Source organism: Brachyhypopomus gauderio, chromosome 2 (genome assembly GCF_052324685.1).
Source record: "Brachyhypopomus gauderio isolate BG-103 chromosome 2, BGAUD_0.2, whole genome shotgun sequence".
In the NCBI taxonomy this organism is placed as follows: domain Eukaryota; kingdom Metazoa; phylum Chordata; class Actinopteri; order Gymnotiformes; family Hypopomidae; genus Brachyhypopomus; species Brachyhypopomus gauderio.
The window spans coordinates 35,076,056-35,100,747 of record NC_135212.1 but is presented as its reverse complement, the minus strand read 5'-3'; the positions used below and the strand labels follow the sequence as shown (position 1 = coordinate 35,100,747).

The 24,692-nt window shown below is 43.0% G+C and overlaps 1 protein-coding gene across 1 annotated transcript; it reads left to right on the top strand.

Annotated features, from left to right (window-relative positions):
* The first annotated feature begins 5,861 nt into the window (after nucleotides 1-5,861).
* On the top strand, nucleotides 5,862-9,724 carry LOC143508875 (extracellular calcium-sensing receptor-like). The gene is made up of 6 exons (XM_076997477.1): nucleotides 5,862-6,097; nucleotides 6,260-6,560; nucleotides 6,725-7,510; nucleotides 7,742-7,966; nucleotides 8,173-8,296; nucleotides 8,811-9,724. The coding sequence occupies exons 1-6, from the start codon at nucleotides 5,862-5,864 to the stop codon at nucleotides 9,722-9,724; spliced, it is 2,586 nt and encodes an 861-aa protein (XP_076853592.1).
* Nucleotides 9,725-24,692: the final 14,968 nt, after the last annotated feature.

Here is a 24,692-nt window from a genome sequence, read left to right as displayed (position 1 = left end):
CAACAGATGCCGAGAGGAGGTTCAATCGTGCACATTCAAAGACAAGGGCATGCATTGAGATGGCATTTGGACAGTTAAAGAGCAGATTTAACTGCTTGCACCATCTCAGAGTGACCCTGAGAGAGCCCGTGACATTATAGCAGCCTGTGTAGTTTTGCACAATGTGGCAATACTACAAAAAGAAGAAATGCCAAGAGTGCAGTTGGAGCAATGGGAAGATGACATTTTAATTGCAGACCACATGGATTGTAGAGCTGTGAGGGACATGCAAACACTTTACTTTAGTTAAGGGAATTAGTGATGTGTCGGTCGCGAACGAACCGGTTCAAAGAGCCGGCTCTTTTAAGTGAACGACGAGAGCTGGTTCCCTCTAAGACCGAGCGGGTTCCCGTCTACATTCAGCAGCAAAATAAATTTTTCCAATAAATCACTTTATTGGAAGTGCATTTTTAACAGTAACAATGTATTGAAGCAGGTTCGGTAACCGAGGCAGAAACTGCTTAATCCAAAAATCCCGAGGAGGAAAACTTTATTGATAACGCAACCCTGGCGCGCGACGTCGCCACCCCCCCAGTGTCACTTAAAGGGCCAGACTCCTTGAGTGGCGAAGTGTCCGTTAGGGAACTCGCCGTGAGGAGTAGTAGTCGCTACAGTATCTCCTGACATTACATTTTTGTAGCTGCGCGGTATTATTTGTACATTTATTTGTAAACGTAATACAAGCGAACTGTTCAGTCAGACAGCTATTTGTTGTGAAACGAAATACCATTACAATTTCAAGCATTTTAAATTAGGCTACGTTAGTTAAAATTCCAGCACTTGCAACACAAAGCAACATTAAAGTTCGTCAGGTAAATGTTCCTTCCCCTGTTTTGAGGGGTGTTTCTTTATACTACCACATATCGTTACGGGAGGACACTGCAAAGAATGTCTTGTAAAACGTGCTCGCACTCTCACAGGGTCGCGCGCAACGTGCAGAGTCGAGCGCTACGGTCAGACGCAAAAGTAGAATTGAGACAAAGAAGAAAGCAAAATATATATATTTACTAGGGAAAATAAAAATAGTAATGCACAGTTACTTGGATAAGTAACTTTAATCTGATTACTGCACTGGAAATAGTAGCCCAACCCCCCACCCGGTCAACAAAGTACGTTCGCCACCCCCCCCCCCCCTAATAAGGAGCCATTTGGGAGCCGAAAGAGCCAACTCTTTATGAGGAGCTGAGCCAAAAGAACCGGCTCCCTAAAAAGAGCCGAAATTCCCATCACTAAAGAGAATATTTTGTTTGCATTTGTTCATTAACACAAAACAAGACACCTTTTTTGGAAAGAGAAATGTATTGATTGTCTTGCTGAGCCTGTGGACAGAAGAAACTTTGATTTACTTATCTTAGCATATTAAAGTGAGACATTTTTGCAAATACTCACATCTTTCTCCATTTTCTTTATTTCAAGCTCCAACTTCCGTATTTTTAATTTTTGTACTGCAGATCTGCTTTTTTACATTCTATATCTTGGAGCAAGTACCTTTTGTAGATCTCCCTAATCTCAGATTCCTTCAAGACAGAAGTATAGTCAAGATTGAGAAGTATTTACTACTCACTTGTTCTCTTGCAGAGGTGAGCTCTGGACGTGGAGGCCTGAGGGTTTTCTCTCTGTTCTTCCATTTCCTTTAAACACAACACAAATCATGAGATCACACATTAACACACATTAACAGACAGATACATACACACACACGCCTTACAGCTGGCCTTTCTGAACAGGCAGACACTGTGTCCTCATCTTCCTGTACCATCCTGGATGGTCCGGCAATCTACCCCTGCAAACAACAAATTAAGACACATAAATGTTAATGGTCCTCAGGGTTCAGTCATAAGAAATAGGCTGGTTTATGGTATTCACATCATTGTCAAATACAGGAGGGTCCAAAAGAGTCAGCACACCCCCCACCACTGTAAAATTTTAGTCATCAAGTATACAATAATACTACGATGTAGCCTGCAAGAACAAAAATGTAAAATCTGAGAAACAACTGAATCTACCTTTAACATGAGGCTGTGTATCATGAGGACAGGCAGGATCAGATGATGTTCCTCCTTCAATTCCCACAATGATGGGGCGTCCGCTGTTTTGCTCTAGTCTAAAGCAAGGTCTTCTGCAGGAGTGAGGGCTGCTACAGGAGGCCCACCACCAGCAGCAGTAGTATCAGTTTTCTTTCTGGTTGCTAAAATATTTTATACAGTTATTTAATATGGTGTTTTACCTTTTCCTGCACATCGGACTAATCAACTGTACTTACCATTCTGGAGTATATTTTTATATTTCACCTTGACCTCCTGCCACATTCTCATAACCCCGCTCATGTTACTTCTAAATCAGGAAATTATTAACATTATTAATTTATTATAACACTTTTAAAATGCCAATGAATGGATTAAATTATATGCTCACGCATTTAATCTGTCTGCAATATTCTGCCAGGCAGCTTCTCTGGCTTTATTAATACAGGACGTGTTGCCTTTCTTCATAATAATGTCTTTATATTCCTCATACAGACATATAAGTAGCTCCTGTTCAGCAGAAGAAAAAAAAGCTGCTCGTTCCTTCAGCTCTTTCGACATTTTCTTGCCTTTTCGAATATCGATTAGTTAGGCTGTTTAAATACTGTGTGCACGCGCATGATCGCCGATTACAAAAGCCTGGCTTGAAATAGCGGGATCAGGTTGCGTCTGGATTTCGTTAGTGGAACGGAACTAGACGCAAGTGAACTGTTTGGCTAACTCAAGCGAGGCTTACTCTAATAAGCGCCGCTTTCATAAGCTTGCTTTGTGGAATAGCCCCTTGGTTTGAGCAGCGTATGTAAAATACCAACAAAAATGTTGAGTGACTGTGTGATCCTCTCCTTATTGTCAAAAAAGGAGTTAATATTAGATCATTAACAGATATAGAGAAATTTTAAACTCTCCTGAAAACTTACCTTTTTTCTCTGGCCTTTGAAGCTGGTTAATTTTTGTAATCCTTCTATATTCTTCTTCTTTTCACCCTATATTTTTACCTTATTTTTATTTTTGTCACGTTGAGGATCCCGGCCCCTCCCTTTTGGGCGTGTGTCAACGTTGTCCACATGCTTTGTCTGCGTCAGTGGATATCCGTGGTTAGGGTTCTGTCGTGTGATTAATAAGTCTCACCTGTGAATCGTCTCGTGATCACGTGGGGCTAATGTGGTTTGTCTATTTAATGTGCGCTCGCGCAGTGTCCTGTGCTCGTCGTTGTCTATGGTTTACACGTTGCTGTGTGTATGCTGAATGTTCTACGTGAGCTATTGCGCAATATCTGTGTTTTCCGTGCGCATTCAAGCGCTAAAATAAAAGTGACGTCGAAAGACAAGGATTTCGTGTCTCGTCCTTCGTCCAGCCCAGAACGTCACAGAACGACGAGCCAGGCTATACGACTCGGCCAAAGAAGAGTCAGCGCCCCAGTAAGCGGCATCACCGCGCTTCTTCTTCCCCTCCACCGCGCCGAGACGCCGCCCCTACACCGGAGCAGCTGGAGTCGGACCGGGTGTGCGCCTTCATGCTACGCGGGGTCCGAGTGACCGAGGATCCCGCGTTAAAAGCGGAGCTCTACCAGGGAGTGGTAGACATGTGGAGGAGGCGAAACCCCTCTCCTTCCCGCGCCATCTCGCCTCAGAGGGCAGGCGCCTGCACATTCGGCGCCACCGCGTCGACCCCGGAGGAGGAATTTGGAGAGGGGGAGTCCGAGGAGTAGTCAGAGGAGGAGGAGTACCCCCCTCCACCTGTGGGCCCTTCTCCCGGCACGGGCTATGAGGAGGAGGGGGAGGAAGAAGAGGATTACCCTCCATCCATTTACTCCGCTCCTACCATCGACTATGTTGGGGAGGGGGAAGAGGATGAGGAGTACCCTCAGTCCATATGCGACGACACCACCGTTGACTATGCTGAGGATTACCCTCCGTCCATCTACGGTGAAGAGGAGGAGGAGGAGTCAGAAGAGGAGGACTACCTCCCTCCGCCTGTAGGTCCCTCTCCCAGGGTACAGGAGGACGATGCGTCCACCGTGGATTATGGTGCAGAGGACTATTCCCCGTCCGTGAGGTCTGGAGTGTCGGACAGCGACCCCTACATGGAGGATGAGGAAGAGAGCCTTCCCTCCTCCGTGGGGACTGTAAAGGGGCGGAGGAGAACGCGTCCTCCAGGTCTTCCACGGCCAGCCCCATGGACTGTTCCCGGGGTGAGAGCCCGGCGGAGTCCATGGAGGGGATCCTGGAGGGTGAGGAGGAGAATATGGACACAGAAGAGGAGCTCCCTCGCGGTGCACCGGGCGCGTACGACAGCCGCGCTGCACCGGGCGCGTACGACAGCCGCGCTGCACCGGGCGCGTACGACAGCCGCGCGGCACCTGGCGCGTCCGCCCGCCACGCTGCACCTGGCGCGTCCGCCCGCCGCGCTGCACCCGGTGGAGGGTTCGCGGCGAAGGCAGGAGGGGGACTGCCCAACGCAGCGCCAGCAGCACCAGATCTCTCTCCCCTACTCGCTCTCCTCCTGGCGGAAAGCCTGGCGCCCATGTCATGTGTGTGTGTTCCAGTGTTTGTCAGTCTTCCCCTTTGCGTTCCAAACCCCCTTTTCCTGTTTGTGTCGATGTGTGTAAGCGTGCCTGTTTGTGTGTTTGTTCCTGTGCCGTTTAATGTGTCTAACGTCTTTTCCCCCCGTCTTCCCAGGGAGGGTGTGCTAGGCGATTCGTAGCGGACGCTTCGCCAAGGGCAGTCACCTCCCAGACGCAGGACTGAGCGCGTCGGATCCGCCCATCGTCGTGGGTTCGGGGCACTCGGTCCTGTTGGCACCCCGGGATGGGTAGTGCCCTTGGAGGGGGCGTCTGTCACGTTGAGGACCCCGACCCCTCCCTTTTGGGCGTGTGTCAACGTTGTCCACGTGCTTTGTCTGCGTTAGTGGATATCCGTGGTTAGGGTTCTGTCGTGTGATTAATAAGTCTCACCTGTGAATCGTCTCGTGATCACGTGGGGCTAATGTGGTTTGTCTATTTAATGTGCGCTCGCGCAGTGTCCTGTGCTCATCGTTGTCTATGGTTTACACGTTGCTGTGTGTATGCTGAATGTTTTACGTGCACTATTGCGCAATATCTGTGTTTTCCGTGCGCATTCAAGCGCTAAAATAAAAGTGACGTCGAAAGACAAGGATTTCGTGTCTCGTCCTTCATCCAGCCCCGAGCGTCACAATTTTAATATGTCTATATGTATTTTACTCTACTTGTTTTCGTTATGCTCCGTATTGCACAGCACTTTGGTACTTATGTTGCTGAGTTTAACCAACTTGAAATGTTTTACAGTGTAGAAAATGGCGACCACCAACCCGGGAAAGTGTGTTTTCCTGGGCGCATGCGCAGTTTGGCCTACATAACACAACTATAAAGTTTTTTTTTACATTACTTATTATTATTAAGTTGAAACAAAAACACATTTAAATTGAGAAAACATACGCAATTTCATAATGTTCAATCTACTAAGGCCCAAGTTCATTTTTTTCAGTATACTCTGCAGATGTCTACAATATAACTTCATAGCCACTGTTTAGTTTTAAGTTTTATATCTGAACCACACATAAATAAAATTGCCCAATTGTGCTTAGGGAGTGTGTTACACCAGAAAAAATGAAAAACAATATTGTGGTCAACATTTTGATTGATGATGAATAAAAATCCACACCTCTTCTGCTCAATTCACACCCACATTTACAGACAGGCCTTCACTACAAGGCTGCTATTTAAACCACTGTTGAGCAGACATCCAGACATTCAGAGTGCTGAGAGGCACCAAGCCCACCATGCAGATCAATTCAAGTCTGGTGCCATTTGTATCAGTGTTGTGGATGACTGTGTTCAGTCCTGCAGGAAGTAAAGAAAACACAGTCAGCTGTAGCCTGTGGGCTGAGCCTCAGATACCTATTTTGTCTATGGATGGAGATTTTATAATTGGAGGGATTTTCTCTATTCACTACTACATGAGATCAGAGCAGACCACCTACACCACGATCCCAGAACTACCACAGTGCGCTGGGAGGTCTGTGAGGGTGGAATTGATTTGTCATTTATTTACAATTACAAAGAGAAATGAGAAATGAAATTGTTAAGCTGTTACTTTTTCAAGTCTTGTACTACTTATTGTAAAGACATTACAAGCTGTGTTTGCCTGACGTATTCATAGTTTTGTCTTTTGTTTTAGCATGGAATTCAGGCAGTTGCGCTTCGCACGGGCATTGGAATTTACCATCAACGAGATAAACAACACAACAGATCTACTGCCGGGGATCACGTTAGGCTACCAGATATACGACTCGTGCTCTGCAGTGCCGATGTCAATCAAAGTCGCATTTCAGTTTGCAAATGGCTTGGACCCCATGTTCAATGACACCGATGCCTGTTTAAATTCTGCAGCTGCAGCTGTACCTGCTATCGTAGGAGAATCTTCCTCCACTCCGTCAATTGCCATGGCCAGAACGCTCGGGCTTTTTGGAATTCCACAGGTGAATATCATTAGTAGACTACATTACATTTCAAAAAATATTATTGAAATGCCACAGATAAAAATACATGTAAGACGTGTAGAGAAATGCTTTATAAATGTGGTATAGCTACACCAGGATATTCAAGGTTACTTTCTATTTTTCCAACACTCACTGAATTACAGGTGAGTCATTCTGCAACCTGCGCATGCCTAAGCGATAAGCGTGAGTTTCCTGCCTTCTTCAGGACGGTACCTAGTGACCAACACCAAGCCGCCGCACTGGCGCGAATGGTGAAGTTTTATGGCTGGACATGGATTGGGGCAGTGCGCAGCGACACGGACTACGGAAACTACGGGATGGCAGCGTTTCTACAGGCTGCGCTAGAGGAGGGTATCTGTGTGGAGTACTCCGAGGCCTATTTCAGGACACAACCGCGTAGTAAACTGGAGAAAGTGGCAAACGTCATCCGTAGATCAACGGCCCGTGTAATAGTAGCGTTTATAACAGCAGCCGACATGAAGTTTCTCTTGGAAGAACTGGTACGAAAGCCTCTGCCTCCGCTTCAATGGATAGCCAGCGAGGCGTGGATCATACATCCAGACATTGTACGGTTTAACATTTGTGCCGGTGCTTTAGGTTTTGGGGTCCCCCGGTCAGTTATCCCAGGTCTTCGTGAGTTTCTATTAGACCTCTCCCCAGCGCAAGCCTTAAAATCTCCCATTATAACAGAATTTTGGGAGCGCTCATTCAGCTGTAGCCTGAAAGGGCGAAAAGGCCCCTCAGAGTATTTGCGGGAATGTGACGGTAGCGAAGACATTCGCGCTCTACAGAATCCGTATACAGAGACGTCTCAGCTGCGGAACACTAATTTGGTATACAAAGCCACATATGCCATAGCCCATGCTATTCATGGTGTGATTTGTAATGAGAGGCAATGCGACAAAACTACTAGGTTCACACAATGGCAGGTATAACTCTGCATAATTAAAACTTTTAACAGCTTAATTTATATGCATATATGTAGGCATGTGTGTGTGTATGCGCGTGTACGTATGCGTGTGTTTTTGTGTGTTCAGTATATATAGAAATATTCAAATAGAACAAAATATTTTATTAATGTAATCAAGAATTAGTAGTCGGTTACATGAAGACTTTCTGCCTGGAGTGACATTTTGATTAAGTTATATCTATTATAACAGATTCTCAACCAACTCAAGAAAGTGAACTTCACCACAAAGAATGGTTATCAGGTTAAATTTGATTCCAACGGAGACCCTGTAGCTGTCTATGAGCTCATAAACTGGCAATTTAAGAAAGATGGTGCTTTAGACTTTGTGCCAGTGGGCTACTATGACTCATCCAAACCGAGAGGACAGGAGTTCAGCATGAGCAGTGCTATCAGCTGGGTTGGAGGACAGACTGAGGTACTGTATATCACACTTTGTTCTTATTCAGGTCCATGTCTGAAGACCAGTGTTTCTCCTTCCCTTTTTTAATTTATAAAGTCTTGATCTTGTCATTAATTTTCTCATGTAAGTTAGAATAGATCAAACACTAATCTGTGCACCCAGTATGTGTGATGTCATTATAATAAAACTGCATTTATGTCTTTCTTTAATGTCTTTCTCAGGTTCCAGTGTCTGTGTGCAGTGAGAGCTGTCTTCCAGGCACCAGGAAGGCTGTACAGAAGGGAAGGCCTGTCTGCTGTTATGACTGTATACCGTGTGCAGAGGGAGAGATCAGCAATGTGACAGGTTTTATATCAGAGCATCAGCTATAATGAAAGCTTTACTAGCCTTATGTTTTGCATTGGATCTCAGTTAAAAGAATAAAGATGCAGAGTCGTCAATGCAGAGCAGAACACAACCTTTTAATTTATATAAAGACATATATATATATTATACTAATCTTTGTAAACCAACAAAGTAATCCAATGCAGCACATCATCTGCCTTAATATATTTGTATGTACTTAAGTTAAATTCTTTGCTATGAAAATGCTGTTGCTGCTGAAAATCACAGAAAGTAGATTTGGGGAACATGCATAATGAGTAAGTTGAGGTTAACAGAGGCTTTGAGAGCAGCCAAGACAACAGGAAACTCGACATAATTTGTGTGGTTCCACCACTGAAATTACAGTCATACACTTATGGAAGGCAGTCACATTCTGGTTGGATGATACCCTTGGGGGACTGTACAGTGTTTTGCAATGTGATGCCTTATTAGAGGATTGTTTCTGATATGTGGATCTGCTTTTATAACATCATAGATTCTCTGGACTGTGTGCGCTGCCCTCCCGAGCTCTGGCCCAACACCAAACAAGACAGCTGCCTCCCCAAACCTGTTGAGTTCCTGTCCTGGAATGACAGTTTGAGCATTATACTGACAGTGTTCTCCGTCACTGGGGCCTTCATGTCTATGTGTGTAGGTGCTGTCTTCTACAAAAACAGGACGTCTCCCATCGTAAGAGCCAACAACTCAGAGCTGAGCTTCCTGCTGCTCTTCTCTCTGACTCTGTGTTTCCTCTGTTCACTTACTTTCATTGGTCGGCCCTCTGAGTGGTCCTGTATGCTGCGCCACACAGCGTTTGGGATCATCTTCGTCCTCTGCATCTCCTGTGTTCTGGGTAAAACCATAGTGGTGTTAATGGCCTTCAGGGCTACACTTCCAGGAAGTAATGTCATGAAATGGTTTGGGCCTCCACAGCAGAGACTCAGTGTTCTTACCTTCACTCTCAAACAGGCCATTATTTGTGTGATTTGGTTAAAAGTATCTCCTCCTTTCCCTTTTAAAAACCTAAAGCACTACAAAGACAAGATTATTCTTGAATGTCATTTGGGATCAAGCATAGGTTTCTGGGCTGTTTTAGGTTATATAGGACTCCTGGCTCTCTTATGCTTTATATTGGCTTTTCTAGCACGCAAGCTGCCTGATAACTTTAATGAAGCCAAATTCATCACATTCAGCATGCTCATATTCTGTGCAGTCTGGCTCACCTTTATTCCAGCTTATGTCAGCTCTCCTGGAAAATTCACTGTAGCTGTGGAGATATTTGCTATTTTGGCCTCAAGCTTTGGTTTGATTATTTGTATTTTTGCTCCAAAATGTTTTATAATTGTTTTTAGACCAATGAAGAATACCAAGAAACATCTTATGGGTAAAGTTCCCTCAAAGGCTCTCTGAGACCCTCACTCAGGTAGCACATGTATCATGAAGCTCTAGCATCACCTAACCCTAATATTATATCAACTGTGGGCAGGCACCCAGTACATTGTAAAACCAGTCTCAGTTAAAACCAGTTTTATGTTTGCATCTGCAAGCTACAGAAGGAAGTTTTAGTTTCAATTTATTTTTCTAAAGTCTTTTCCACCCATTCATCTCAATGATTCACTCCCATATCTATTAAAAATGTATTTTATATATTTTTATAACATATATAATATTTCATTATGTTTACATTTATAGAATATATATCAGTCGAGGTAGCCTTCACAGTCACGTGGCCTAGAAACAATGTGATGAAATGGTTTGGGCCTGTTCAGCAGAGGATCATCATCTTTAGCTGTACACTGGTACAAATGCTGATATGTACGTATGAATTCTTTATTAGCAAGCAAGCAAGCAAGCAAATTTATTTAGGGCTCATGGACCCCCCCCCCCCCCCCCCCCTCATTCCCTTACAGAAACACAGTACCAGCATTCCAAAATCATTCTAGTCTGCAGTGTGGTATCAGACATGGCTTTCTGGTGTGTACTGGGTTACAGTGATTGTGTGTAAAATATTTGTTATTTTAGCTTTCTGTTTCAGCGCTGTTGTGCTGGTTACATTTTATTGAAACCTGAGAACAACACTAAACAGCATGTAATGGGCAAAGACAAATGATTGAAAAATAATAAAATATTTTTATGCATTTGTCTATCAAACCCAGTAATATGTACAACTAGTATGTATGCATAGTAATAAATTGTGTAACTACATTTTTTTACTTTCATGGACATCTTGAAATCACATCACATCATGTTTCAAAAGGCTACTGGATTGCACCCCTCCTAGAAAGGAAGAGCCTCTCTGATCAGTTGCCTTAGTTTCGGGTTAGGAAGTGTGAATAACTGAGGAGGCGGGACCACATATTGACTGCTGCTTAAATAAGTGGCATTTCTGATTGGAATTAGTTGTGCTGTGTTTTTCTTGGGATTGTCTTCTGGTTTTACGGTAGGCCTTGGATTACATTACTTTCAGCTTGATTCTGCTAGTCTGTAGTCTACTTGGTATCTATTGTTGTCATTAGTGAAATCAGCTGCCTTAGTTTCGGGTTAGAAAGTGTGAATATCTGAGGAGGCGGGACCACATATTGACTGCTGCTTAAATCAAATCAAATATATTTGTATAGCGCTTTTCACAACACATGTTGTCACAAAGCGCTTTACAGGATTTACAAGGTTAACAATACTATGGGTCCAAATCCCTAATGAGCAAGCCAAAGGCGACAGTGGCAAGGAAAAACTCCCTAGATGGTGGGGAATAGGAAGAAACCTTGGGAAGATCAAGACTCAAAAGGGAACCCATCCTCCATTGGGCGGCCCGTTAACACACAAATTACACAAAAAGAAATTTTACAGATGAATACACAAGTTACAAACAAATCACACAATCAAGTATAAGGTAACTAGAATGAAAGTTCTGGGTGTTGATATTGTCAATGTAAATGTCTTGTGATGAACGCCAGGTTTTCATTCTGTGTCGGAGCGATGACACTTGTATTGTAGGCTCCAACTGCATTGTTACTCCCCAGGTGAACCTCGGAGAAGAAAGATATGTGATGTGGTAAATATGTAACAGATTATTCAAAGGCCAAACCAAACAGATAGGTCTTTAGTCAAGTTTTAAACATTGAGACTGTGTCTGAGTCCCGAATAAAGGCAGGAAGATTATTCCACAGTTGTGGAGCTTTAAAAGAAAAGGCTATTCCACCTGCTATGATCTTTTTGAACCTAGGAACAGTTAATAACCTTGCGTCCTGTGAACGTGCTGGGTTGTAATGATCAATAAGTTCACTAAGATACTCTGGGGCTAAGCCATGCAGTGTTTTATATGTTAATAAAAGTATTTTATAGTCAATACCGAATCTAACTGGCAGCCAATGTAATGACGATAGTACAGGACTAATGTGATCAATTTTTTTAGTTTTCATTAAAACTCACGCTGCTGTGTTCTGGCTCATCTGGCCCAGTATAGCTATAATCAAGGAAGACCTAAAGGCTACACAATTAACCACATTTATTCAATAACCAACAAAATATAAAACAATAACATAACCATACTAGATTAAAGTAACAATAATACCTAATGGAAACAGATACTAACCGGTGCAGGCTGCCTCACGGAGAAGAACCCAGAAAGGATGAGAGAGACAGCAAGACCCCAGAGGAAGCAACAAGCCAAACAAGAGAGAAGAGCCAAGAGCAAGAGACCCCTGTACCCACAAACGTCACCTTTTATATCCCCCCAGCATCTCAAAGGGACAGCAGTCACAAAAACCAAGTTAACCAATGGGAATCAGGTTGCTGGTAAAGACAGCAGAGTACATTTGCATACAGAGTGTGTTCCAGTGTTCTCAGTGAGTGATAGAACTCTTACCCTGTTAGCATAATCTCTCCCAGCACACAAGCTGCAAAATGAGACTAAACATGCCACACAAACACACTGATATAACTAAAATACAAATGGTCAGTTTTATCCCATTGCTATGGGAACCTCTTGAGGTAACATTTGTTGCCCCCCATGGTTTTATGGAGGAGCACCAGATCCTGCATCCCCCACTGGAACAAATCCGAGCACTCCTTCACCCTAGACCCAACTATTACTAGCTCTTTTTATTAGCTTTTATCTGGATTTAGTGCTAGAAAGTTACACGCCATCCAATGTTTTATCTCTTCTACACACTTCTCGATTTTACTGTTTACACCTAAATCATCGGGTTTAGCCGATAAATATAGTTGGGTGTTGTCTGCATAGGAGTGGAAATTGATGTCGTGCTTATGCATAATCTCGCCTAAGGGTAACATGTAAAGTGTAAATAGAAGTGGTCCTAGGACTGTCCCTTGTGGTAGAGGTCTGCGCGGGACTGCTTTTTTAATCCCGCTCCCGCCCGCTCCCGCTTGTTTTAGACCCGCTCCCGCCAAAAAATCGCTTGTTTTAATCCCGCTCCCGCCCGCACCTGCTTGTTTTAATCCCGCTCCCGCCCACACCGGCCCAAAAATCGCTTGTTTAAATCCCGCACCCGCCCGCAATCCTAATATGAATTGAATTAATTAGATTTAGTACTTGAAATTTTCTTATGTATTTATTAAAACAGCAATATAGCGATTGATCGCGCTGTCCCATTTCTTATCACAGTCCAAACACATCCCGTTAGGTGACGTACACCAACATTTTCTGACATGTATCACAACAAGCCGATTTCCATCTCCATTAATTACAATGGAATATGACTTCCATACATCAGACTTTCCTGTAGTTGGCTTAATTGTGGTGTATTCGCCTGTTTTAATAGAATTTTCCACAGCTGAAACTGGTTGACCGTCTACAGCAGGGGTCGGCAACCTATGGCACGCGTGCCACCATTGGCACACCGAGGCATAGTCACTGGCACGCGACACGCTGGACCAGCATCAGCAAAAATATATATTTTAATATAAATTATTATATTAATGGATTATACTTTCGCGAGTGACCGTAGCGCGCGACTCCGCACGCACACCTCGCGCAAACGGCTGAGGCGTTTAAACTTGGCGATTGATCGCGATATAATACTTTGTGTCGATTTACACCTCCCCCCCTCCTCGGTCAACAATTTAAACTCGCCGCCATAGTGGCACACTCATTGACTGGACATGTTAAAGTTGGCACTCCATGTCTCAAAAGTTGCCGACCCCTGGTCTACAGTCTCTGCCATTTCTGTATCAAAATGACAAAATGACGCACACTTCATGTTCACGTGATCAGTTGCTTAGCCAATATTTTGAATTAGTTTATTGCTTACTTACTGAATGATTAGTTGTTTTCGTCCTGTTCCTTATGCATGGAAATCATTGCGTTGTTATTATTATAATTTTCTAGACTATTAATTTGCGGGATTTTTTTACATGTATATGTGGTCCCGCTCCCGCATCGCCTGGACTGATTCAACTCCCGCTCCCGCCAATAACAATTAAATTCTGTCCCGCGCCGCAAGATATTCTGTCGGGTCCCGCGGGATTACCGCGGGAGTGCAGACCTCTACCTTGTGGGACACCATATTTAACCTGCACAGATTTAAATGTTTTATTATTAACACTTACACATTGGAAGCGGTCGGTCAGATATGATCTAAACCAGGAGAGTGTGACTCCTTTAATACCTACCGTGTTTTCTAGTCGATCCAGCACAATAGTATTAAAAAGCTGCGCTAAGATCTAAAAGTATAAGGAACGAAATGAGCCCATTATCGGATGATATTAGTAAATCATTCACTACCCTGAGTAAAGCTGTTTCAGTGCTGTGGTTCGGTCTAAATCCTGATTGGAACTTTTCATGGATACTATTTGATTGGAGATAATCTTTTTGTGATATAGGATCGAAGCCATTTAGCTCAGTAATATTTTCGGATGCGTAGTTAGTAATACCTATACTACTGAGATTGGATTGGAGGTTAGGCTGTGATGTATTATGACTCTGTATTCGGATAATATCTATTTTATTACTAAAAAGTTTAAAAATTCATCACTAGTGTGCAGAGATGGGGACTCGAGTTTGGGACTCGGACTCGAGTCGCACTTAAGTCGCATATACAGTGACTTCAGACTCGACTTAGACTTGCATTCAAAAGACTTGCGACTCGACTTGGACTCGTGATTTGAGACTCGTGAACAATCTTTTATTTGTAATGTTCTTTTGTGTTTCATTTGACAACCATTCCTCCGCCTGTCTGTATGCTTTTTACTTCCCGCTGACGTAACATTCTCGGAGCGCGGACCCTCGCGCCGGTCGCGACGCGTCAAGTATTTCGCAAGTGACCGTTGCGCGCGACTCCGCACACGCGTACCTGGCCCTGCGCTCGCCGCAAAACATCGTGATCATGGCGGCGCTGGTGAGGACGCTCGCTTCTGTACCACCATTCATAATAAGTTTTGGGTACAAAACAAGTACAAGTAGCAAATAGAAGAGCAGCAAACTGCAGCGTGTGTGGCATAAAAATACTGGACGCTGGTTCCACCACATCTAATTTTATTCGCCACCTGAAAACCCACCCGGAAAGGTTAGTCGCTGCCTGAAAGGTTATTAGCAATATTGCAATATTGGTATTGACTTGCCAACAGTGCATCAGTAGAGAGGGTGTTCAGTCATGGAGGCCTCATAATGCGCCCTCACCGAGCCAGGCTAGGTGCAAGTACCCTGTCAATCCTGATCTTTTAAAAATGTAATGCGTTAGTTGCATAAAAAGTTCAAATAGATTGTGTTCAAATAGATCCAGTTCATTAGGAGACAAATAGTTGTTGCTGCAGGGCTTTTTATGTCAGAATCATTATTATTGTAAAATTTAAATTCTGTTTTTAATTTTTATTTTATAATCACTAATTTGGTTGCTATTTTCTTTATATGCAGACCTTTCATATATATGTGATTTTTTTATTTCACAGCCCTCCTTTATCTTTTAGAACAAAATATAGCAGATGTTCAACTGAAAGAAAAGTATATTGTATCCAGAAAAATGTCAGTTTTGTAAGAAAAATACTTTTTGGAGAAAAATACGGATACAAAATTTATCTGGAAAACATTTGTGTGTGCATGCGCACTTTTAAAAATTGTATTTCTTCATTTACCAGTTTAAGCTATTATACATCAGAAGTGTCATAACAGACCATTACAACTATACAGTGATTTGCGACTACAGTCAGTGGCGGAGCTAGACTTTTATCCTTGGGGTGGCCAGAGGGTGGCCAAAGCTATTTTAGGGGGTCCATAGACTATGACAATGTATATTTAAGAAAAGCATTCATTTGCAACCAAAATCTGTAAATGTTATACTTTTCATATCAAGTACATCTTAAGCACGCAGGAGATCAGATTTGTGTATGAAATTTGCAGTTTTTTTAACAATGTGCAAAATGTACAACATGTCAAAGTAAAAACACAGATGTGCTACTTCTGGCATATCTGGCAGTTAAATGTGTTCAGTTCAGTCCAAATATACGAAATAGGAAAGTTGCTTTCAGCATTCTTGACTTGGACTTGAGGTCAAAGACTTGAGACTTGACTTGGACTTGCAAAAAATGACTTGTGAGCATCTCTGCTAGTGTGTGTAAGTGCCGTATTAGAACTAGTGTAATTGATATTTCTTGTTAGTTTTGATACAGTCGCGAAGAGAAATCTAGGGTTATTTTTGTTGTTTTCTATTAGTGTCTATTAGTGTGATGGACATTGCAGTAACTCCTCTCCACTGTTCAGATCATCACCTTGTATCTTTTTCCTTATCTCTTCCTCCCCACCGTCACACCCTTACTGCTACAGGCACTACCACCATCCGTTGTAACCTTCATTCCATCTCTCCATCAGTACTTGCCTCTACTATCACCACAGCCCCCCTGTCCCATGACTCTTTCTCTTGTCTCTCCACAGACACTGCCACTGACACTTTATTGGCCTCCCTCTCTTCATCTATTGACCTCTTATGTCCCCTCTCTTCCAAACCCACAAGATCCTCCCCACTTGCTCCTTGGCTCTCCGACACCCTACGTAACAACCGACGAGAACTGAGGATTGTCGAGAGGCGATGTAGGAAGCTTCAGCTGCTGACATCCAGCAGCCCCACCACATGCCCTCTGGACCCCATCCCATCCACACTCCTCCAGACAATCTCCCACTAACTCCTCCCTTTCATCTCGACCATCAACAACTCCTTATCTTCAGAAATTGTGCCATCATCATTCAAGGCGGCTAGGGTGGTGCTAATCCTAAAGAAACCCAACCTTGACCCCACCAACATCAGCAACTACAGACTGGTATTTCTTCTCTCATTCAAATCAAATCAAAGTTTATTTGTATAGCGCTTTTCACAACACAACCCTAATGAGCAAGCCAAAGGCGACAGTGGCGAGGAAAAACTCCCTATGATGGTGGGGATTAGGAAGAAACCTCGGGAGAACCAAGACTCAAAAGGGAACCCATCCTCCATTGGGCGGCCCGTTAACACACAAATTACACAAAATACAGACAAATACACAAGTCACACACAAATCACACAATCAGACTAAGTAAAGGTAAAAATGAAAGTTCTGGGTTTTGATATTGTCACTGTAAATGTCTGTTGATGAACGCCAGGCTTTCATTCCATGTCGGAGCAGCGATGCTGGTATTGTAGGCTCCGATTGCAATGTTACTCTCTAGGTGAACCTCAGAGAAAAGATACGAGATGTAGTAACTATGTAACAGATTAATCAAAGGCCAAACTAAACAGATGAGTCTTTAATCGAGTTTTAAACATTGAGACTGTGTCTGAGTCCCAAATAGAGGCAGGAAGATTATTCCACAATTGTGGAGCTTTAAAAGAAAAGGCTCTTCCACCTGCTGTGATCTTTTTGATCCTAGGAACAGTTAATAACCCTGCGTCTTGCGAGCGAAGTGAACGCGCTGGGTTATATTGTTCAATAAGTTCACTAAGATAGTCTGGAGCTAAGCCATGCAGCGTTTTATATGTTAATAAAAGTATTTTATAGTCAATACGGAATCTAATTGGCAGCCAGTGTAATGACGATAGTATGGGACTAATGTGATCAAACTTTTTAGTTTTTGTTTAAACTCGTGCTGCTGCGTTCTGAACCAGCTGGAGTTTGTTTATCGATTTACCAGAACATCCAGCTAGGAGACTGTTGCAATAATCTAAACGAGAGGATATGAATGCATGGATTAGTTTTTCTGCATCACTAATATTTAATATGTTTCTAATTTTGGCAATGTTGCGCAAGTGAAAGAATGCTACCCTAGTTATATTATTAATATGTGTATCGAACGAGAGATCTGGGTCTATTGTGATGCCCAAGTTCTTTACCTCTGCGCTGGGGGTTATAGTAAAAGAATGTAGATTCAATGCTACATTATGTATCTTGTCTCTTGCAGCCCTAGACCCAACTATTATTAAAATTATTAGAAAGTTACACGCCATCCAATGTTTTATCTCTTCTACACATTTCTCAATCTTACTGTTTGCGCCTAAATCATCGGGTTTTGCCGATAAATATAGCTGAGTGTCGTCTGCGTAGGAATGGAAACTGATGTCATGCTTATGCATAATCTCGCCTAAGGGTAACATGTACAGTGTGAATAGAAGTGGTCCTAGGACTGTCCCTTGTGGGACACCATATTTAACCTGCACAGATTTAGAGGTTTTATTATTAACACTTACACATTGGAAGCGGTCAGTTAAATATGATCTAAACCAGGAGAGTGCGACTCCTTTAATACCTACCGTGTTTTCTAGTCTATCCAGCAAAATGTTGTGGTCTACAGTATCAAAAGCTGCACTAAGATCTAACAGTATAAGGAACGAGACAAGCTCATTATCGGCCGATATTAGTAGTAGTAGATCATTCACTACCCTGAGTAAAGCTGTTTCAGTGCTGTGGTTTGGTCTAAATCCTGATTGGAACTTTTCATGGATACTATTTGATTGGAGATAGTGGTTTAACTGATTGGAAACAGCTTTTTCTAAAATTTTAGAGATAAATGGGAGATTAGAAATGGGTCTATAGTTAGCTAGAATCTGCGGATCGAGATTCTGTTTTTTAATCAAGGGTCTAATTACGGCGCATTTTAATTGTTTGGGCATGTAACCTAGGTTAAGGGAGGAGTTAATCATATTAAGTAAGGGCCCTGCAATGGCTGGGAGTAGGTCTTTAAATAGACGGGTTGGAACTGGGTCAAATATACATGATGTAGGCTTAGACGAATTAATCAGTGTTGTGAGCTCTTTTTGCGATATAGGATCGAAGTTATTTAGCTCAGTAATATTTTTGGATGCATAGTTACTAATAACTAAACTACTGGGGTTGGATTGGAGGTTAGGCTGCGATGTATTATGACTGTAGTCGGATATTATCAATTTTATTATTGAAAAAGTTAAAAAATTCATCGCTAGTGTGTGTAAGTGCTGTTAGAACTAGTGTCGTTGATATTTCTTGTTAGTTTAGATACCATCGCGAAGAGAAATCTAGGGTTATTCTTGTTGTTTTCTATTAGTGTCGAATAGTATGTGGCTCTAGCTTTTATTGGGGCATGTTTATATTTGACTATGGCGTCTTTCCATGTGATTCTAAACACTTCAAGTGAGGTGGATTTCCATTTTCGCTCCGCTGCTCGAGCTGCCTGTTTTAGAAGACGAGTGTGTTCGTCATACCATGGTGCAAGCTTTTTCTCCCTAATTAATTTTGTTTTAATTGGAGCTACACTGTCTAAGGTATTGCTGAGTGTGGAATAAAACTGTTGTGTTGCCTGTTCCAATTCATTGTTCATTCCTCTCTAAGATCCTTGAACGGGCTGTACACAACCAGTTATCCTCTTTTCTCTCACAGAACCAGCTTCAGGACCCCAACCAATCTGGCTTCAAGCTGGCACATTCTACGGAAACTGCACTCATTGCAGTAACTGAGAAACTCCATGCGGCTAGAGCAACTGGACTATCATCAGTTCTGATTCTGCTCGACCTTTCGGCGGCCTTTGACACAGTCAATCACGAGATCCTCCTGTCCATCCTTTCAGGCCTTGGTATCACTAGCAATGCATGGACGTGGTTTGCATCCTACCTGGAGGGTCGTTCCTACCAAGTAACATGGGGAGGATCAACATCCACGCCATGCAAACTCTCCACTGGTGTTCCACTAGGCTCAGTGCTGGGTCCACTTCTTTTTTCCCTTTATACCCGCTCACTGGGTGAGACAATTTCTGCACATGGCTTCTCTTATCACTGTTATGCAGATGACACCCAGCTCTTCTTTGCCTTCCCACCTTCTGACACACAGGTTTCAGCTCAAATCTCTGCATGTCTAAAAGACATTGCCTCTTGGATGGCAGCTCACCACCTAAAGCTTAACCCAAGCAAGACAGAGATGCTGTACATCCCTGCAAGAGACAGTCCTCATCATGATCTTTTTATCTCATTCGAGAAAACCGTGATCATTCCATCCATGGAAGCGCGTAGCCTTGGTGTAGTTGTCTCCTTCACGGCCCACGTTGCTAACACAACACGATCGTGCAGATTCGCCCTTCACAACATTCGGAGGATTCGGCCATTTCTCTCTAGGGAGGCCACTCAGGTCCTTGTCCAGTCCCTTGTCATCTCAAGACTGGACTACTGCAACTCCCTACTGGGTGGTCTTCCTATGCATGCCATCAAACCCCTGCAACTGATCCAGAACACTGCAGCTCAGCTGGTCTTCAACCTTCTCAAGTTCAGTCATGTCACTCCCTTGCTGTGCTCCCTCCACTGGCTTCCGGTAGCTGCCCGCTTCAAATATAAAACCCTGGTGCTGGCCTACAAAACAAAGAATGGTCCAGCTCCTCCTTAATGCTACATTATGTATCTTGTCTCTTGCAGCCCTAGACCCAACTATTATTAAAATTATTAGAAAGTTACACGCCATCCAATGTTTTATCTCTTCTACACATTTCTCAATCTTACTGTTTGCGCCTAAATCATCGGGTTTTGCCGATAAATATAGCTGAGTGTCGTCTGCGTAGGAATGGAAACTGATGTCATGCTTATGCATAATCTCGCCTAAGGGTAACATGTACAGTGTGAATAGAAGTGGTCCTAGGACTGTCCCTTGTGGGACACCATATTTAACCTGCACAGATTTAGAGGTTTTATTATTAACACTTACACATTGGAAGCGGTCAGTTAAATATGATCTAAACCAGGAGAGTGCGACTCCTTTAATACCTACCGTGTTTTCTAGTCTATCCAGCAAAATGTTGTGGTCTACAGTATCAAAAGCTGCACTAAGATCTAACAGTATAAGGAACGAGACAAGCTCATTATCGGCCGATATTAGTAGTAGTAGATCATTCACTACCCTGAGTAAAGCTGTTTCAGTGCTGTGGTTTGGTCTAAATCCTGATTGGAACTTTTCATGGATACTATTTGATTGGAGATAGTGGTTTAACTGATTGGAAACAGCTTTTTCTAAAATTTTAGAGATAAATGGGAGATTAGAAATGGGTCTATAGTTAGCTAGAATCTGCGGATCGAGATTCTGTTTTTTAATCAAGGGTCTAATTACGGCGCATTTTAATTGTTTGGGCATGTAACCTAGGTTAAGGGAGGAGTTAATCATATTAAGTAAGGGCCCTGCAATGGCTGGGAGTAGGTCTTTAAATAGACGGGTTGGAACTGGGTCAAATATACATGATGTAGGCTTAGACGAATTAATCAGTGTTGTGAGCTCTTTTTGCGATATAGGATCGAAGTTATTTAGCTCAGTAATATTTTTGGATGCATAGTTACTAATAACTAAACTACTGGGGTTGGATTGGAGGTTAGGCTGCGATGTATTATGACTGTAGTCGGATATTATCAATTTTATTATTGAAAAAGTTAAAAAATTCATCGCTAGTGTGTGTAAGTGCTGTTAGAACTAGTGTCGTTGATATTTCTTGTTAGTTTAGATACCATCGCGAAGAGAAATCTAGGGTTATTCTTGTTGTTTTCTATTAGTGTCGAATAGTATGTGGCTCTAGCTTTTATTGGGGCATGTTTATATTTGACTATGGCGTCTTTCCATGTGATTCTAAACACTTCAAGTGAGGTGGATTTCCATTTTCGCTCCGCTGCTCGAGCTGCCTGTTTTAGAAGACGAGTGTGTTCGTCATACCATGGTGCAAGCTTTTTCTCCCTAATTAATTTTGTTTTAATTGGAGCTACACTGTCTAAGGTATTGCTGAGTGTGGAATAAAACTGTTGTGTTGCCTGTTCCAATTCATTGTTCATTCCTCTCTAAGATCCTTGAACGGGCTGTACACAACCAGTTATCCTCTTTTCTCTCACAGAACCAGCTTCAGGACCCCAACCAATCTGGCTTCAAGCTGGCACATTCTACGGAAACTGCACTCATTGCAGTAACTGAGAAACTCCATGCGGCTAGAGCAACTGGACTATCATCAGTTCTGATTCTGCTCGACCTTTCGGCGGCCTTTGACACAGTCAATCACGAGATCCTCCTGTCCATCCTTTCAGGCCTTGGTATCACTAGCAATGCATGGACGTGGTTTGCATCCTACCTGGAGGGTCGTTCCTACCAAGTAACATGGGGAGGATCAACATCCACGCCATGCAAACTCTCCACTGGTGTTCCACTAGGCTCAGTGCTGGGTCCACTTCTTTTTTCCCTTTATACCCGCTCACTGGGTGAGACAATTTCTGCACATGGCTTCTCTTATCACTGTTATGCAGATGACACCCAGCTCTTCTTTGCCTTCCCACCTTCTGACACACAGGTTTCAGCTCAAATCTCTGCATGTCTAAAAGACATTGCCTCTTGGATGGCAGCTCACCACCTAAAGCTTAACCCAAGCAAGACAGAGATGCTGTACATCCCTGCAAGAGACAGTCCTCATCATGATCTTTTTATCTCATTCGAGAAAACCGTGATCATTCCATCCATGGAAGCGCGTAGCCTTGGTGTAGTTGTCTCCTTCACGGCCCACGTTGCTAACACAACACGATCGTGCAGATTCGCCCTTCACAACATTCGGAGGATTCGGCCATTTCTCTCTAGGGAGGCCACTCAGGTCCTTGTCCAGTCCCTTGTCATCTCAAGACTGGACTACTGCAACTCCCTACTGGGTGGTCTTCCTATGCATGCCATCAAACCCCTGCAACTGATCCAGAACACTGCAGCTCAGCTGGTCTTCAACCTTCCCAAGTTCAGTCATGTCACTCCCTTGCTGTGCTCCCTCCACTGGCTTCTGGTAGCTGCCCGCTTCAAATATAAAACCCTGGTGCTGGCCTACAAAACAAAGAATGGTCCAGCTCCTCCTTACTTGATGGCCATGGTAAAACCCAGAAGCATACCTAGAGCCCTCCGCGCCTCAAGTATGTCTCGTCTTGACCCTCCATCATCCAGGACACATGGGAGACAAGCATCCAGACTTTTCTCTGTCCTGGCTCCAAGGTGGTGGAATGAACTTCCCTTGTGTGTCCGAACATCGGAGTCACTTGCTGTCTTCAGACGCCGACTGAAGACCCACCTCTTTCAAGTGCACTTTGCATAATTATGCTTTGTCTATTGTGCCTTATCGTCTCTTTCCTCAGGTGTTTGTTACAGGTATTGCTTACTGTCTTTTTCTCAGGTATTGTGCATAGTTGGGTTATAGGAATTGCTTACTGTCTTTTTCCTCAGGTGATGTGTATATTCAGGTATAATTGTTAGGTATCATATGATTTTTGTCTAGTGGTCCAGCTTAGAGTACCTTGTGTTCAGGACTATCTATACTACCTTGGAGATTCCAAGCAACTACATAGCACTTTTGTAAGTCGCTCTGGATAAGAGTGTCTGCTAAATGCCGTAAATGTAAATGAAATTTTTAATTGATACTATGAAGTTTGTAATGCTGAGCAAGACACTGTGAAGAGTATTACTGTCAAACTCAACATCAAACCTGAGCAAGCACCAAACCAGTAAGCATAGGTTTTATAATGTATGTTATTAAGGTCTATGTTCTGGAGTCAGTAAGTGTCAGCAACTGGGCAATTCCCATTGTTCCTGTTCTGAAAAAGGATGGATCCATCAGAATTTGTGGTGATTTCAAGGTCACACTGAATCCAGTACTGTTGGTGTAAGAATAGCCCCTACCTCATCTTGATGACCTTTTTTGAAGGCTTGGTTGGAATTGTAACGAGCTGCACACAATTGTGGCCTTTAAGGGAATTCTCAGATGTAGTAGTCTGCTTTTTGGGGTTATGTCTGCACCTGCACTTTTACACAAGGGAAAGGACCAAATCCTGTGTGGCTTGCCTGGTGTTACTTGGTTGACATCTGGAAAAACTAAGGTGGTGCACCTAAGCAATCTTAACACCACACTTCAGTGTATTAAAGACTGAGAATTGTCAGAGATTTTTCAGAGAATATGTGGAGTACTTTGGACTTGTCATTGATACCAAGGGGCTTCATAAGCACTTTTGAAGGTGAAGGCCATTGTAGGTGTTCTTTAATGTTGCGAAGCTTGCAGGATGCAGAGACGAGTTGCGTTAAACACTAAGGTTTATTTATATGAATAATGGCTACTAACATAGCAAACACTTAACACCCAGGACGTTTGACTCACAAAGATGAACCTGGGACAAGACTAACGCACACAATATATACTGAACACATAACAAGTACCATGTGTAACACATTGGACTAACGAGACAGGTGAACACATAAACAGACAAATCACAGAAGAATATATATAGATACAGACAACATCAATACACACCCAAAAGGAGGGGTCCAGGGCTGTATTGTGACATGCTCCCATCCCACAAAAGGTCAGTCAGCTTCACTTGGTGTTAGATCTCCTAAATTACTATGGGTGATTCATTAAAGATTTGGCTACAAAATGGAAACCACTACAACAGTTACTCTGCAACATTGCTTGAGTAAGAGTAATTACTTGAGTAACTTTGTCCCAAAGTTGCCAATACAGCTAGCTTGCAATACTTCTCTATATGGATTGGGGGCTATCATTAATTAAAACATTATTTCATCAGGTCAGAAAAACCCGATTGCGTTCACCTTATGTCCCTTGACCAAGGTGGAAAGCAAACATGCGCAGACCGAACGAGATGTTTTGGGAACACATTGTGTACAAAAGTACAATCAGCACTGGTGTGAAAGGTCACAAAAACTGATCCAGTCCTTTCATAAGTGAATTAGTACCACATTTAGAACCACATTGACAACCCTACTTGGACTTGCAAGAACTTGCATTCTGGTTACTCATATGGTGTGGATGAAGGAGATAGTAAGGAGGTATTTTTAGTGGCCTGGGACAGACAGGGACATAGAGGAGAAAGCCAAGCCATGTTTTTCATGCCAGAACATCAGAAATGTACCACAGTCTGTGTCTCTACACCCA

Excerpts from the sequence above, each read along its gene's own strand:
- LOC143508875 (XM_076997477.1), top strand. The coding sequence starts at position 5,862 with ATGCAGATCAATTCAAGTCTGGTGCCATTTGTATCAGTGTTGTGGATG. Across the intron at positions 7,511-7,741 it reads CTAGGTTCACACAATGGCAG|ATTCTCAACCAACTCAAGAA; the intron begins GTATAACTCTGC and ends CTATTATAACAG. Across the intron at positions 7,967-8,172 it reads GGGTTGGAGGACAGACTGAG|GTTCCAGTGTCTGTGTGCAG; the intron begins GTACTGTATATC and ends TGTCTTTCTCAG.